At 44.8% G+C, this 15,827-nt stretch overlaps 2 protein-coding genes across 13 annotated transcripts; both read right to left on the reverse strand.

Annotated features, from left to right (window-relative positions):
• Positions 1-288: 288 nt before the first annotated feature.
• On the reverse strand, positions 289-8,266 carry LOC120702916 (pentatricopeptide repeat-containing protein At3g18110, chloroplastic-like). 12 transcript variants are annotated; one of them, XM_039986905.1, is made up of 8 exons: positions 4,534-8,219; positions 4,219-4,437; positions 3,476-3,566; positions 2,142-2,760; positions 1,914-2,010; positions 1,587-1,647; positions 742-813; positions 289-665 (listed from the first exon to the last, which is right to left on the reverse strand). In XM_039986905.1, the coding sequence occupies exons 1-4, from the start codon at positions 8,034-8,036 to the stop codon at positions 2,224-2,226; spliced, it is 4,350 nt and encodes a 1,449-aa protein (XP_039842839.1). In that variant the 5' UTR covers positions 8,037-8,219; the 3' UTR covers positions 289-665; positions 742-813; positions 1,587-1,647; positions 1,914-2,010; positions 2,142-2,223. The 12 variants fall into 12 exon arrangements, with proteins under 12 accessions (XP_039842839.1, XP_039842841.1, XP_039842843.1 ...); XM_039986907.1 differs by having other exon boundaries at positions 1,914-2,047; XM_039986909.1 differs by lacking the exon at positions 1,587-1,647 and having other exon boundaries at positions 742-873; positions 4,219-4,419.
• Positions 8,267-9,678: 1,412 nt separating this feature from the next.
• On the reverse strand, positions 9,679-14,115 carry LOC120702918 (polyadenylate-binding protein-interacting protein 7-like). The gene is made up of 6 exons (XM_039986913.1): positions 13,832-14,115; positions 11,782-12,582; positions 11,323-11,710; positions 10,789-10,859; positions 10,430-10,554; positions 9,679-10,172 (listed from the first exon to the last, which is right to left on the reverse strand). Exons 2-6 carry the CDS (start codon positions 12,511-12,513, stop codon positions 9,893-9,895), a joined length of 1,596 nt encoding a protein of 531 aa, XP_039842847.1. The 5' UTR covers positions 12,514-12,582; positions 13,832-14,115; the 3' UTR covers positions 9,679-9,892.
• Between the last annotated feature and the right edge of the window lie 1,712 nt (positions 14,116-15,827).

The following is a 15,827-nucleotide window of genomic DNA, read 5'->3' on the forward strand; positions in this document are numbered from 1 at the left end:
CGTTAATTTTTGGTCTGGCAAATTTGAAATGGTTAAATGGCAAAGTCAATATTCTAGAATTTAACGGCGTTATGCATTAAGTGGTAGGCGACGTTCCCGTAGACAGCGAGGCGACTGTGATGACTTCGTCAATCTCGAGAATTTGCCGGCTCAGTCTTCGAAGATACTCATAGAAGTAGGGTTTACATACGTGTGCTCATAGAGGTGTGAGTGTGCGTGCATTATGAGTGTCTGAGTTGTACTGTGTTATCTAAAAAAAATGCAGCCACAGTTGTGGCGAGTAGTCGAGCAGAAACCAACACCTTGGGACTTTCGGAAGCCTGAACAGAACAACTGGAGTTTCAGAATTCTGCACGAGCAATGATGACTGTACAAAATGAGTCCGCTCAACATTTGTGATTTCAAACTTGAACTTGGCTGAACGCCTGAAGCCCTGAGCTGCGTAAACTAGTCGCATGGGTCCAGGTTTCAGAACTCCAGAGTGAAACCTTCTGAACTACGTAGACTGTGAGTTTGAGTTGACCAAGTAAAAAAAGGATGCCGTACAATTTATCCATTACAGGTATAGACATTTTCGCGGTGGACGACCCAAGATGCGAAAGCTGTACAAATCCTTGGCGACGTAACTTCTCAGTTCTGACTGTAATCAGCACGAGTGGCACCACCTGCACGAAATGCAAGATAGAACCATCGGATTTGGAATTATGTATCATGTACGTATAGAAGGGCGATCTGTTTTACCTTCAGCAAGTGGCACCGACTGCAACTGCAAACCATAACCATCACTCATCTTGAGCGATTTCATGACGTCGGCTGTATATCAGAATGTAAATCAAGTCTTCTTGAATATTCATATGTATCCCTACACATTACCTAGGATCAAATTCCACAAACTCAGTGGTGAATTTTACACCTCCAGTCCATTTAACAGTAGTTGAAAGAAAGGGATGAGAGGGAAAATAACAGATTGCCAAGAGTGTATTTGAGAAGGCGGTATTTTGTTAATTAGTGATGATCATAAAGTCACGTGGAGACTGCAACATGTACCACATAAGGCCTAGCTCGTGGTTCACATGGACTATACATGGATGTTGAACAAAGCTTCAAGGTAATCCATTTCCTCACCATACTTGTCACATCTGCAGCTCTAGTTATATATATTGAAATATTTACCACTCGTGTGAGGTGCAAGAAATATTGCACTGGGCTAGCCAGTTCACATACTTTTTTCTGTAATTTAGAGTCTGTATCACTCAAGTCACGACAGTACAAAGTTTCTGTCTCAGAAGAAACGTGTACAATGTTAGGTCCCTCTTCAATAATGGCATAGATGATGGTTTCAGGATTTGGATGTAAATCCTATCCTAGATTGTAAAAAGTTTTTTTTGAAAGATAGATTGTAAAAAGTTAATGTACTTTCTCAGCTTCTTTACTGACATTTAGGAACGTCTCTCATAACTATGCACGTTACCATAAAACAAAGAAATCAACAAATTTAATGGTTCCAAATATCGAGAAAAGAATTCCATAATTGGAAGGTCCTAAACAAGATACAACACTAACAATAATCGTGAAAAAAGCTCAACCTTAGAAGTAAGAATTGATTCCCTGCTTGCTTTTGTAATTAAACCATGTGTTCTCACATTCCTGACAATAGTAGTGCAACATATAAGCAGGTATAACTAGATTGAAAGTGGTTTTTATCCTAAGTCTAGCAAGCATTCATTACCACCCTCATCAATTAGCTAGACATACAATCAGGAGAATATACCAGAACACAGTGTCATAGTACTATCAAATAAAATATTTGTTGGACAAGACGCAAAGCAATTTTAGTAATTAGACGCCAACAACTTGGATAAATCCCTTGAAGGAAAGCAATGCAGCTACCTTTAACACTTGAAAGAGCTTACCTCAATATCATGTGAAGCATGATTGCTTTGCATTTGGTTTCACCCGATGATGGCATCATTAGGGAAATATGAGTTATGACCCAAAGTTTGTTCATCTCTGCAAATGATTGATTGAAAAAGAACTATGTACATCTCTGCAAATGATTGATTGAAAAAGAACTATGTACAGGAAGCCAAAAGGTCCAGGTCATAAAGTTCAAAGAAGAGATGATCAAACAATAGTTTTACCAGTATGAGCTGGTTATCATGCAGATGCCAGATGCCATGTAAGGAAATTCCATGATGAAGCAAACATAGACACCAATAACGTTTATACTGCTTTCATGCTTTCTTCCTGTTCCCTAACAAATTTCGCTCTTCGTGGTCTTCTTTTAGATTTACTTGCTGCCACAAGACCCTTCTTTTTCATTCTCTCCAGTTTTTGTTTCCTTCCTCGGATTTCAGCATTGATGACCTCATCCCTACTTTCTTCTGACAACAGAGCTAATTTGGAAAACTTCTTTGGCCATACTTCCCCAAGCCGCTCATGTATATCTTTAAATGCTGATACAAGGCCAGCTCTCATGAAATATCCATCAATCAACTTGATCGAGTTTAATTTAGGAAGAGCTGGAATGTCTTTCAACTCCAGGTCCATGCAGAAAGGAGAATCTTTCAACCACATCTTAAGAGAGTAGGCCTTTACCACAAAGCGACCTGATCGGGCTCTACATGGCAGGAATGGGGAGCCCATTTCCAAAAGGTAGGCTCTAATGGTTTTACGCAAGGATACCATGTTGTATTCCCCCTCCCCTGTGACCAGTACAACAGATTTGGGTGATTCAGGTGAACCCTGGAGTGAAGCATCCTGAATTAAAACTAGAGTAGGTCAGGTGGCATGTTCATAAACAAATTAAACTGAAGCCATCCAAACGAAAACTTTGAATATAGGATTACAAAAATCGATGAAGTTCAGAAACCTATTGTGAACATTCAAAGATGTTCTTATCAAATTTCTTTAGGGCGGTTTTTAGGTTTTATTAATTGATGTTTCCAATTCTACTGGAGCTAAAAGTTGATAGACTAGAAAACCTATAATGACACGAAACATTGAAAAGCATACCAAAATATCAAACAAATGCATCTTCTGCCCAGTATATATCCTAGATTTAGATTGAAGGAATTACCAATCTATTACCTATAGGCAGTTTGGCATATTTACAAGGTTGCAGGGGGAACCAGTACTAGCTTGATAGGAACTAATAAACAAAATAAGTCGCATGTGTCCATCCTCATTTCAAACTTCACTTTGTTCATTTAATTCTTCTTACTTTGTAACTCATGTGGCATCACTGAAGCGATAGCTGAAAAATCAATTGGCAGAAAATAGACACATGCAATTTTAGTGGGATTCTCAGTGTATCCGGTTAGTTTACTGGCAATAATCATGACCAAAGTTCAGACTTCAGAGAACTAGATAACGAATCTAAAACTGATAGTAAAAGATTATTTGTTAAAGAGTAAAGAAAAGATGTTTCTTTAACACATTCTCGCTATGAATGCAAAGATATTTAAGCACATACTTGCATGTGATCAAGCCACAATGTAAGACCGACAAGTGCAGCCCCAGCAGAAAGCTTCCGGAAGTCAGCACCCCAGTCCTTTTCTGCCACACTGAGTCATCCACCAATAAAAAGTTAGCTGATAGGTAAAATTAATTATGTATTGCCACTTTGCAGTTAATCATAATCAAAAGTAGAACATCTTAAAACAACAAAATGCCACGATGAGATAACGTGTCATAAAAATATTCAGAGATGAATAAGTGAAAAGAGATAAAAATAGAAAAATAATACACATTATTACTCAAATGCCTAACTCTTGTAGCATCGTTAAAAAATCAGGATATTTGGCAAACTTATGCTCAAGCCTAGGGTCATCCCGCTGAACTTTCTTGGGCAACTAAAAGGTAGAACTTCTTTATCAGAAATTAATTGTTTGTTCATAGGCATTTTTAGAATTAGACTGGTTCATTTACGATCAGAACAAAGTTCTAAAACATCACCAGAATATGGCTTTTCGTGTATATTTCTTGGAACAATGTTAATAGTTCTATTTACAAAATCATCCTTAGTAGTAATTAGTTTCTCACTTTGTTTTTTGAAAAAAAAAATGCTTTGTTTGTTTGAGCAAAAGCTTAATGTGTGATTTGAAAAGTGATGCCTACACTGGTTACACAATTTTATATGCACATAAAATGCTGATATTTAAAATCAAGGAATTGTAACCGCATCTATTTGGAACAGATAGAGGTTGCCATAGGTACCGAAAGACATTATCGCGGTATACGCTTCTCTTTACTGCCAATTGGAAAATCCATGAAGCAGTTGCTCGACATTCAAATGCCCACAACAGATCTTCTAGTGCATTTACAAAGTTCAAAGCAGCAGAATCTTCAAATGCTACGAGCTCTTCCAGATAATCAGCGACCTCACTTAACACTGACGGTGTCCTCTCAGTCAGGAGCCTGCAAAAGATGTAATAACTAACAAGCAAAGATCTAAATCTGAATGAAGGGGGAAATAGGCATGTGAAGTGTCCATCTCTTCAACATAATAAAGTACAGGATCATTGTATCAACCTGATGGGGAGGTCAAATCCGCAATCCTGTAAAGAGCTTAGAAGAAGTATAGCATCTTCAGTTTGCTCGCACAAACTAGCAGCCCTAATGAAACATGTCCAAACTTGATGATCTGGTTCTACACCATCTCTTTTCATTTCCAGCAGTTTTGAGATACCAAGCTCATAGTCACCATTTTTCAGGTAAGCATCAAAGACAGTACTGTATGGTAGCGTGCTGACTTCCAAACTGGAGGATTTCAAACTATTCAGTACATTCTCAGCTTCACGTGGGTGCCCAGCAGTCCCATAAGAAGTCATGAGGATATGCATAGTGGCAATTGTTGGCTCAATGCCATCCTCTTTCATTACTGCCAGCAAATTCTCAGCTTCAGAGTGGTTGCCAGCGTTCCTGTAAATTTTCATCATCATGTGATAGATAGATCTGTTTAATTGATAACCCTTCGATCTCATTTCTTCAAAAAGCTGGTCAGCTTGCTCCCTCAATTCCGCTTTTGCAGATGCAGCAAGCAAGCTTTTGTAGGATTGCAATTTTGGTGTAAGACCTCGTTTACCCATTTCATTCAATAATGTAAAACCTTCTTCTGGCCTCAGGTTTCTACAGTACATTACTATCAATGTATTGTATGTGTCCTCATCCGGCTCTAAGCCAGCTTCCAGAATACTTTGATATACTTGTATAGTCCTATCAAAGTTCCCAGTGGCGGTATACATCATAAGAAGAGCATTAAGTATGGCAACATCTGGCTTGAACCCTGCTTCCTCTATCTCTGTAATCATCAACTCAACGTCCCTGAATTGGTTGTGACGGCAGAGCAATGAAATCATACTTCTATATAGGTGCATATTTGGCAAGTATCCTGCTGCTTTCATTCCATTATAGATTTTCATTACCTCGAATACATCACCTTTTTTTGCAAAAGCATCAAGCATAAGGAGTACCGTACTTTTGCTGATCTTGAAGTCCATATCTTGAAGCTCTTGCACAACCACGTATAACTCATCCAATCTGCCATCAACTATCAATGCCCTCATCATTCCATTAATAGAATCAACAGTTGGTCGAGGACCTGTTTTAATCATATTATCAAACACTGCTCTTGCTTGCTCATAAAGTCCACTCTCTGCATATGCATGTATCAAAGCATTCCAAATCCTTCTATCAATACCTGATGCTTGCCTCAGCCCTTTCACCAAGATTTCTGCCTGCTGCCAGAGTTTTATCTTCCCAAATGCTTCAATTATAAGCACTCTAGAACAGAGAACATTTAGCGGAATACAAGATTGCAGAGCATCATCCATCAGCTGATGTGCTGTTTCTGGGAATCCCAGTTTGCAGTAGGTGGAAATCATACTCTCATATATATTTTTAGAAGCATCTATGCCTATAAACTGCATGTCACAGAACACTTGACAAGCTTCAGAAAATAACTCAGCTTCCTCAAGGCACGTAATCAAGTATTCATACAAGTTACAGTTTCGACCAAAAGATTCATATTTTAACATTTTCATTCTATTGTACTCTTCATAGGCAGCAATGCTCGTCTGTTTTCTGCATAGAAGCATGATGGAAAATTCCGACATCAAATCATGGGAACCAGGTACATGTTCTCGGATGCATTCAAGCAATGAGAGACCTTCTTCGTGTTTCTCCGTCGTTACATATGCATCAATAATAGACCGCAAGCTTTTAATATCAGGTTCGTACCCTTGGAGACATGCCTTCTTTAATAGTTCAGCGCCCTGAGAAATGCACCTTGCTTTGATGAGTATTTTAGATATTATTCCTGGATTCATTTGACAAAGTAGTTCCATGTCTTGGATAACTTCTTCAATCTCCTGGCACATATCTTCTTTTGCAAGTGCGGCAAGCAAGACCTGGTACAGGCCATCATCTGGTCTATGACTATCCTTCATCATCGTCCGATACAGATCCAACAATTTTTCCGTCTCACCTGACCTAGCAAAAACATCCAGCATAACCAAGTACGCTAAACGATCAGGTTTGACACCTGATGCGACCATGCAATCAAATGTCTTTTCCGCCTCAGCCCGCCTCCCACCTTTGGCGTATGCACAAATCAAAGCACTGAAAGTTACTAAAGTCGGCTTCAATCCCGCAGCCGCCATCTCCTCGAGCACCTTACCTGCCTCAGAAATCCTATCCATCTTCCCCAAAGAATCGATCAATACGGTGTACGTCACAGCATCTGGAGTACAGCCCATAGACTTCATCTCCTCATACAGACCAACTGCTAAATCAAGCCTGCCCATCTTCCCATACATATGAATCATGGTGTTGTAAGTTATCTCATTCTTCTTGAACCCAGCCTTAACCAAATCCTCACAGGTGCGCTCCACCTTGTTGACATCCCCATTCTTTGCAAAAGCGTAGAGAAGAGAATTGTAAGTAACTGCATCAGGCATAAAACCCTTCTCCACCAGCTCCATAAACAGCCGCTCGGCCTCCTCAGCCATCCCACAACGGCCATGCACCGACACCATTGCATTGTACGTCCACAAATCCGGCCGGCACTCGGAAGCCATCATCTCCTCAAACACTGTCACGGCATCTTCCAGATTAGAACTCTGTGAGCAAGCACTGATGAGCGTGTTGTAAGTGATAACATCCGGCCTCAGCCCCGCTTGCCGAACTTCGAGTAGGAGGTCAAGAGCAACTCCTGCAGCCAAACACCCAGACTTGGCCCTGGCATTGATGAGAGTGTTGAAGCTCACAAGGTCAGGCTCGATTCCCCGGCCGAGCATTGTGTCAAGCAGCTGCCGCGCGTCATCGAATCTGCCAGAGCGCGCGTAAACGCCCATCATGGCATTGAACACCTGAACGGTGGCGCCCTCGCCCGCGAAGCGGAGGAAGAGCTCCTCCGCGATCGCGTCCTGCCGCGCGCGTCCGAGGACGCCGATGACGACAGCGACGGCGCGGGGAGCCGGGGCGCCGCTCCGCGCGAGCCACTCGAAGACATCCAGGGCGCGCCGCCAGGAGCTCTCCCCGACGGTGCGCACGACGAGGGAGACCTCGTCGGGCGCGGCCCGCGCGCCTTCCAGCACGTCGTCGACGGGCGCCCCAGGGGGCAGCGCGAGAACGGCGTCCGCGAGCCCCGCCACGCGCGCGCGCCAGTCCCGCGCCCGCCGCAGCGCGAGCTTGCTCAGCCTCTTCACCCTCCCGCGGTGGGCGCGCGCGTCCAGCGGCTCGACGAGTGCGGCGGCAGAGGCGGGGGCCTCCGCGGGGTCGCCGTCCTCCCCATGGGGCGGCCTGGCGGGGGCCGGAGGCGCGGCGCTGACGGTGGAGGGGAAGCGCGGCGCGGGGAGGTGCGGGAAGCGGAGGTGGGGCCATCGGACGGTGGGGTCGGCGAGGGGGTAGTCGAAGTCGTCGGAGGAAGGTGGAGCCGCTGAGGCGGTGGCGATGGCCGCACGGCGGAGGTGGCGCGTGGAGGAGGAAGAGGAGGGGAAGGGGAATGGTGGGGAGGAGACAGCCATCAGAGGCATAGGGGGTTTGGGGTGGGAGACTGGGTGGGAACGGGACTAGGCGAGCATGGAGGACGGAGGTGGAGGTGCCGAGGTGAAGCCGTGGGGTGTGGCTCCGGCGGCACCAAGGGCGTAGGCGAGAGTGGAGGGAGAGCTCGAAGCTGCTCCCCTTCCCCGTGGTCCGTGGAGACGATAACGTCTGCTGAATTGGGCGGGCAATTGAGGAAGATATTTCAAGCAGATTTTTTCCCCTAGTCCGTACGCGTATGTGTGTGTATTTGAATACTCGAGCTTTGAAAACACTAAACAAATGTAAGTGCACTTTTAAAAAGACACTGTGCAAGAGAAAAACATGATAAGGTCATGACGGCAGTGTAAAAGTGAGGAAATAGAATTAGGGAGGAGTAAATTTCACCAGCAGCCCTTAAACGTGTCCCAAGCTTTTATCATGATTCCGGTACTCTCAAAATGCACATAATAGTTAACTTGTCTCGCACTTTATCTTCATCCTTAAACTTATTCGGAGTTCTTGTCCTGATCCTCATACTCTCAACATGCACAAAGTCTGTAAATACGTTCTTACCCCAGTCCTTAAACTCATCATGCAATCTCATCCAGGTTCATATGCATCTAAAATTCATTATTTCTTTAGAAAAAACTTTACGAATTGTTTTAAAATTATTTGAATTTCAAATCAAGTTTAATTCCCATTCAAAGTTGATCCAAAGTTTATAAATAAATTATCACGAATTGAATGTGAAATATCAAAATATTTAAATAACTTAGATTTGAATTTATTTTTTATTTTCTCATGATTTTTAGACCGAAAAGGATAAATGATTTTATATTATTTAAATCTCTACAATAAAATCAACTATTAAATAAATGATAACTAGAAAATATCAAATATTGTATCCAAGATGATTGCCTCATAAACTTTTTATCAATTTTGAGTGAGCTTAGAACTTGACTTACTTAAGATTCTAGAAGTTTGAACAATTCGTAAAAAAATCTAAATATTTTAAAAGTATATGGACTTATTTGAAAGCGAGGGATAAGTTTAAATACCATTATGACAGCGTGGGACAAGTTTAAAAATTACTATGTATATTTTAAAAGTACAGGAATCAAGATGGGAGCTCGAAACAAGTTTAAGGACCGCTGGTGAAAATTACTTACTATGGATGATAGGTCGTCAAGCCTTTCCATTCTCATACAAAGTGCATCAGCATTACGTATGATCATATCTTTTTTTAGGGCATACATATGATCGTATCTTTGCTTATATTTTGCACCCGTTCACTTTAAATGTTTCACTTTTTTGCCAATTTAAACGTATAAAATTACGGGTACGTAAAAGGAGGAGTCCATAACGACTCGGACACTTGTAGTCTGCTGCTTCGTTGCGATACATACATAATACTAGCAGCCACAGACCCACAGTCGGCGATGGTCTACCAGAGTGCCCGTGTAATGCCACGGAGGCCCAACAATTTCTACAGCACTGCAGCCACTTATTTTCTTTCCATCATATCTCACGAACTTAGTTCAACTTTTTAGCGACAATTGCAATCAACTCCAATCCACATGCATCACATTTCACAGGATTCAGGATCAGGCCATCAGCTGAGTCCTAGGTGCTTACCTCGATCGTAAAGGCGCGGATGGGAATGGAATGTGAATTGAATGAAGCTATGTATAATTTTACACTGTATTCTGTTGTCAGGCTATTCTCCTGCTGCCTCTTTTAATATACAGCTACAAGGAAATTACAGTGCGTGCTCCAACGACGCTTTTTTTTGTGTTTTCCGTACATCTCTTTTCTTGATTTTTTGGGCGGTCCTTTTTTTCCTCCGTGGTGTCTTACCTAAGAGATGTTAGTACACCATGACGCGGAGAAGACCTGGTTGAGGCTGCGTGTAGTGGAGGCCTTCGTCCAGGAGGAACTGTTCCACGGCGATGGGCAACCTTGCGGTGCGCGAGCCCTTGGTGTGGTGGCCTGTCCCGACACATACCATGACCTGCATCCTCTCCCCTGCAGCCCTTGCTGCGTTCTTCATGGCAGCAAGCTCAACCTTTAGGATGTGGATTGCTTCACTCACATGCAGTCCATGTAAATCAATCAGACCATCACCTCCCCGTTGCGAAACAGGATTCCTGCACAATTTAGCGAGCTCAGGACACAACTGAGTTAGACTTTAATATGTCATGATTCCAAACACTATTTGGAAAACACAACCCAAAGAAAAAAGTTGTCATGATTCAGAACAATTAAACTTTGGAACTCAGTTTTATATATAACAAAAAAACTTTGGAACTCAGAATAGAATGTGGTGAACAGCTATCATGTGTGATAACTAATAATCTGTATAAGGAATTCAACTAAATCTGGTGAAAGGCAAAGGGTAGGAGACCTTTGTCGATAAATAGCTTCTCTGGCTTTCTCATGAGCTGCTTTCATTTGTGCATTGTACGCCTGACCCTTCATGCTCAGTTCCTTGGCCAGAGCTTTGTTGCCAACTAAGTAAGCCTGTCTAGCCTGTCAGGTATAGCTTTTTGTGAATACTTTGACAAACTCATGTCATGAAACATCCATCCAACAACTAGGATGATACATTTTTATGCCAGAAAACTCTACTCACGCACAAGCAACATGTACTACCAGCACAAGCAAAGGTAAAAGCGAATGTAAAAACATGTGGCATGCCACATTAGTATAATCTTCTCCGTATGCACGTGACCTGCATGTAAGGCAACAATTAAAAAAAATTACCTGCTCAAAGCAAGCATTTCTGACCCTAGCAAAATCCCGAGCTTCCCCCCTTGATTCGGAGTACATATTTGCTGGCAGATTGGATACAAAGACAATGGATCAGTTTGCAAATTGGAGCAGAGTCGAGATAAACAAACATTAAATGCTGAATAATTCGATATATTCTTAGTTCTTTTTCCCACTGCTCCCAGCCATACTGTCAAATGGGAAGATTATAACAAACAAATATATGCTTCTAAGCGTCCACACCAAGTTGTGATTTGCAAAGCATAACTAGCTAGCCAGCTTACAGTCTATTTGGATAGGGGCATTTGAAAACGAAAATATATGATTCAGATCTAAATTTGTACTCATGAAGTTCCAGGAGTGGTCTGCCCCACCCAAACACCCCATATGATTGCTCTGTCCGGGTGATTATTAATTCAAGTGCATAGTAGAAGTAGAACGATGAAAAATCAATAACCACCAACATTATTAAACATGATGTGTGTGTGCAATCTGCAAGAAATAACTCAAATTTCCAAGAAGCATTACCCACAGCATCACCAGTCTCGAGCCATGGAGCAACTCTTGCACCGCTGACACTTTGAAATTTGTTCCCAGATGATTGTTTGGTGCTAGTACCGTACTGTTTCGGTACAGAATGAGACGAAACACCATTTCCATATTCAGGACCTTTCTTAAACTTCCAGTGGCCTGAATTTTGGGATGCAAGTTTGCGGACAGCTGAAACAAAATCACCAGCTCCACCTGATATGGTGGATGAACCACGCCCATTGAAGATGCCAAGGACATCCACATTCCCCTTACTGAAACCATTCTGGTCTTCAGCAGTTGGCAGAGCAGGAAAATCCCCCATGCTAAAGTTTGGTGCTCTGGGGGTCAAATTCATTGCGTGATTGGGTGTAGGATCAACTTGCATCTGAAAAATCAGGAGACTCACTTAAGGATACTAGCAAGGTATTTTATGTGTAAACCGAGACAGGAGGTTACCTCTAGCTGGGTGAGAATTTCAATGGTATGGTTGAAGTCGCATCCATTTGCATAGTATAGCTCTGCAAGGCTCTCTGCTGAAAATCCAGTGAACTGAGATGCCAAGTACTCAAGGGGGTCAACAACACCATCAACTGCGGCAGCATACTCACTAGCAAAACTGTCAGAAAAGCCTGCAGCGCTTTCAGACTCATAATGAAGGTCCTGGTTCCCATTAGCAATATGAAGATCACCAATATAATTTTGTTCCCAGTTGCTTGAACCCAAATAATTATCTTCGTACAGTAGATTAGTATGTTCCAGTTCCAGGCCCTTGGTAGCTGGAGAAGATAATTCTTGATGTTCTCTTGAGAAACGGCTGGAAGTTGTCCCATAAAAGGGCGGCGCATTCAAGGATAATCCAGCAAGAGACAATTCTTCAGGCCCTAGTTCAATTTTCTCAAATGCAGAGAAGTCTGGAATAATGTCATCTGGAAGCTGCTTGCGCCAAAACTGGTGCGCCTCATCATCCGAGTTATTAGACTTTGAAGACTCGGACCTATCTAGGATTGTTTTTCCAGAAGACCCCCTAAAATCTGACTTAGCTACATCTGGAGCTGTGCTATTTCCAACAGATGGTTTAATAAACGAAGGTACGAATTCTGCTGCATTGGGATTTAATGATGTTGCTTTACTAGGTAACACCGAACACACATCCCCACTATTTGAAACAACTTTATTCAGAGAACTCATCTTTAACAGAAATTACATGCAATGTTACATGTACAAGAGAGGTTCTTTCAACAAAGAGTTACCCAAGCCCTGCAAAGACATGAAACAGAAGTCACTAGAATCAAATTGGCTGCCAATTCTTAAACAAATACTAAAAGATACACTTTTATATGATTGTTTATTGTAATGAAAATAGAAATTTCGTCAGTAGAATCATTTTATGCTACTCCACAAAATTAAGATAGAAATTTCGTCAGTAGGATCATTTTATGCTACTCCACAAAATTAACCCTATTTGTAGGCCCTTACTGCAGCCAGTTATTCATACAAGATTAGGAGTAATTGCAAAGCAGCTCATAGCTCTTATTACTAGCTATTTATATTAGGACCATATAAAGAGGATATGAATTGACTTCCTGATTCCTTAAATGCAAAGCCCAATCAAATCAGGCTAGGCAAAGTGGTCAGGGATTTGCTAGAATAGCAACGCCCCCACACTATTGCTTGAAAAGGAACTTTCCTTATTATCCCAGTCACAGTGTCAGGCAGTTCTATCATCACCAGCAACAGCTTAGCTTATAATGGTAACAATTCTCACAATCCCAAAAGACCAAAAGAATTGTAGCTTTCTTTGCTGATGGCGTGTTCCCTGCTGCAACAAAAGCAGCTGCGCCCCGTCGCTCATACGCATGCCTCCTTTACTACAAGTTGCAGAACGGTACTACTTGTGCTTCATAAAAGAAGCAGCTTCCCATCATGGTGCAAGCTTCCACTCTCCAAATTCATCACTCTGCATTTTTTTTCATCCACTCAAAGGAAATACTCTTTCAAGTTTCAAAGCTGAATCTACAAAAACAGCAAGGGAAGCAGACAAGAGACGGAAAAAAGAAGATTTTTTGGAGATACCAAACAGCAGGCAAGAAATAACAAACGGAAAAGCTTAGGACGCTGCTCTGCTAGCCGTTCTCAAGGCAGCCCCCTTAACCCTCCAATTAATCGCAACCCCAGCTCTAATCACACTAATTACACTCGAGCGAAGCGAAAATAGCAAGCAAATATAAAATAAAGTGAGCGAACAGTGCACCTTGCTTCGCTTAATCGCTCCCCCGCGGGCAGCGCCCGCTCGCGACGTCGCGCCCACGCTAAAGCGGCGAGAAAAGAAGACACCGACCCCTCTTTTTTTTCTTACACCGCACGCACGCGACAACCGACAAGACACCACCGGCGAATTACCAGCCAACCAACGGAGCTAGTGCACCGGACAGAGCAGGGGATCCGGACCAGATCTAGGCGGAATTCCGCCAGATCTGGGGACGGCGGGCGAGGAGACCGGCGGTACCTTTCCGGCGGTCGATGAGCTGGTACGTAGCGCGCGCGGGCGACCGGCCCATGGGGCGGCTGGCCTCCGGCGGGGTGGAAGCTAAGAGGAAGGCCGCCCTCCCTCCCGCCGCGGTTCGGGGCTCTCTGCCTCCTGAGCAAGGGCGACTCGGCTCCGGATCGGGGCGGTGGGGGAGGGAGTCGGTGGCTGACGGACGGGCACGCCGCGTCCGGGGACGAGGAGGGACTAGGGAGAGGGGAGGGGAGGGGGGAGCGGGCGTGGCCGCTGTGGATGGAGGCGGGGGCGGGCTGGTGGGTGGGTGGGATGGATGGGTGAGGTGAGGTGAGGTGAAGGTGAGGGAGGACGGAGGGGGTGGTGGAGTTTGACCCGACGCGGCGGGGGGTGGGTCCCGCCCGCGCGGCCATTGTGGGGGCGCGGTGGCGCGGAGGGGAAGGGCGCGGCGCGGTGGTGGCCTCGGGATCCGCGGCTGGCACGGGCGCGCGGGCGGCCAGCCGCACCTGGCAGGCGGGCAGGCGTGCGCGCGATGCGAATATGCGCTTGCCTCGCCGAGCTGGGAAATCTCTGGAAGCCCTCGCCCTCGGGTGGCGCCGCGCGCCGGGCTGCCTCTCTGGTGCTGGTCGCTCCCGCGCTGGCTGAGCCGAGGTGAGGCATGGTTGCTCGTTTCTGTTTCGAGGTCTGCCGGGCTCGAGGTGTTTTCACAGTTGGAGAAAGGCCAGGTAGGGTAGGGGTACGTCAGTACGTGCAGGGACGGCAAACGTGACGGCAAGTGGTTTTGGGCTCAATAATGCGATGTTCCATTAGGCCAGTCTCAGTGGAATTTTATGAAAATTTCATGAGCATTAAAATATCAGCAAAGTCTAATTAAGAAGAGAGAAGTATAATGCGTTTCATCACCACGGCACGGGCTTGTCACAGTTACCTAGTCGGTTGAAACTCGATGAAACCCGCACTGAGGGCTTCTCCGTTTCACGAGCGGATCAGCAGCGCTCGCCCCTGCATCCCCGCGCTCCTCGCGCTCGTCCAGACTGCTCGCCGCGCCGAATCCTCGAGCGCGCTCCCCCTCGGCTCGATCCCACTGCTCGCGGCGCAGAAACATCCAAGCACCGCTCGCTCCCTTCCTCCAATTACCTCGCTCGTAAATCGTGTTCTTGATTTCTCCTCTCTTGGCTTTCATCTCTACGTTCTTGGCGCTCTTGATTTCTCGCGAATATTCTTGGTCCCAAATCAATCCCCGTGTTCTTGCTGTTTTTTTCCTCTCAACTGAAACGACGACGCAGCCGCCATGGATGTCAATGCTGACCTCGCCTGCTTCCGCGCGCGCTGCTCCCGCCTGGCCGCGCTGGTCCCATGCTCTGTGGACTGTGGCTCAGCCGGGAACTCGGCTCGTCTCCCATGCTCCTGGCCCTGCTGCCCCAGCTGTTCCCATCCCTTCCAGCCCACGCCCGTCACGAACTCTCAGCCGCGCCGCCGACGCGGTCCGCCTGCCTCAGCGCCAGGGAGGTCACGCTCAACAAGAGGCTCACTGCTCACGGAGGACGGAACCCATCAAAGGTGTTAGAGCTCCTGTCATTTGTTTGATTTGTTTGACTCGTAGCTATGTGCTATGTGCTCTGTCATTTGTTTTCTTTATACATCTGATGAAGATGCAGTCTGAATTTGACTCGTAGCTAGCGATTGATGGTTAGTACATGTCATGTTTCTGAGTTTTCCCTTCTTGCAATTTGGTATTACAAAGGGCTACATAGTTTACATGCCATATTTGATCCTAGTATCATTCAATAATTAAATACAACAGTGCACCTATGAACTCGGCACAAGAAGGAGGAGAGAGAAGCTGACGTGATACACGTCTGCTTGAAGCTGACGGTGAGAAGCTGCCGCAATTGCTATTGGTTGAGATTGTTTGTGCATTAATGCTAGTGGGGTCTATCCTTTCGCACGTCACCCCTCGCTCTGTTGCAGCCGGCAGCAGGCGCGCTCACTATCCTCGCTCATG

Source organism: Panicum virgatum, chromosome 4K (genome assembly GCF_016808335.1).
Source record: "Panicum virgatum strain AP13 chromosome 4K, P.virgatum_v5, whole genome shotgun sequence".
NCBI classification, from domain to species: domain Eukaryota; kingdom Viridiplantae; phylum Streptophyta; class Magnoliopsida; order Poales; family Poaceae; genus Panicum; species Panicum virgatum.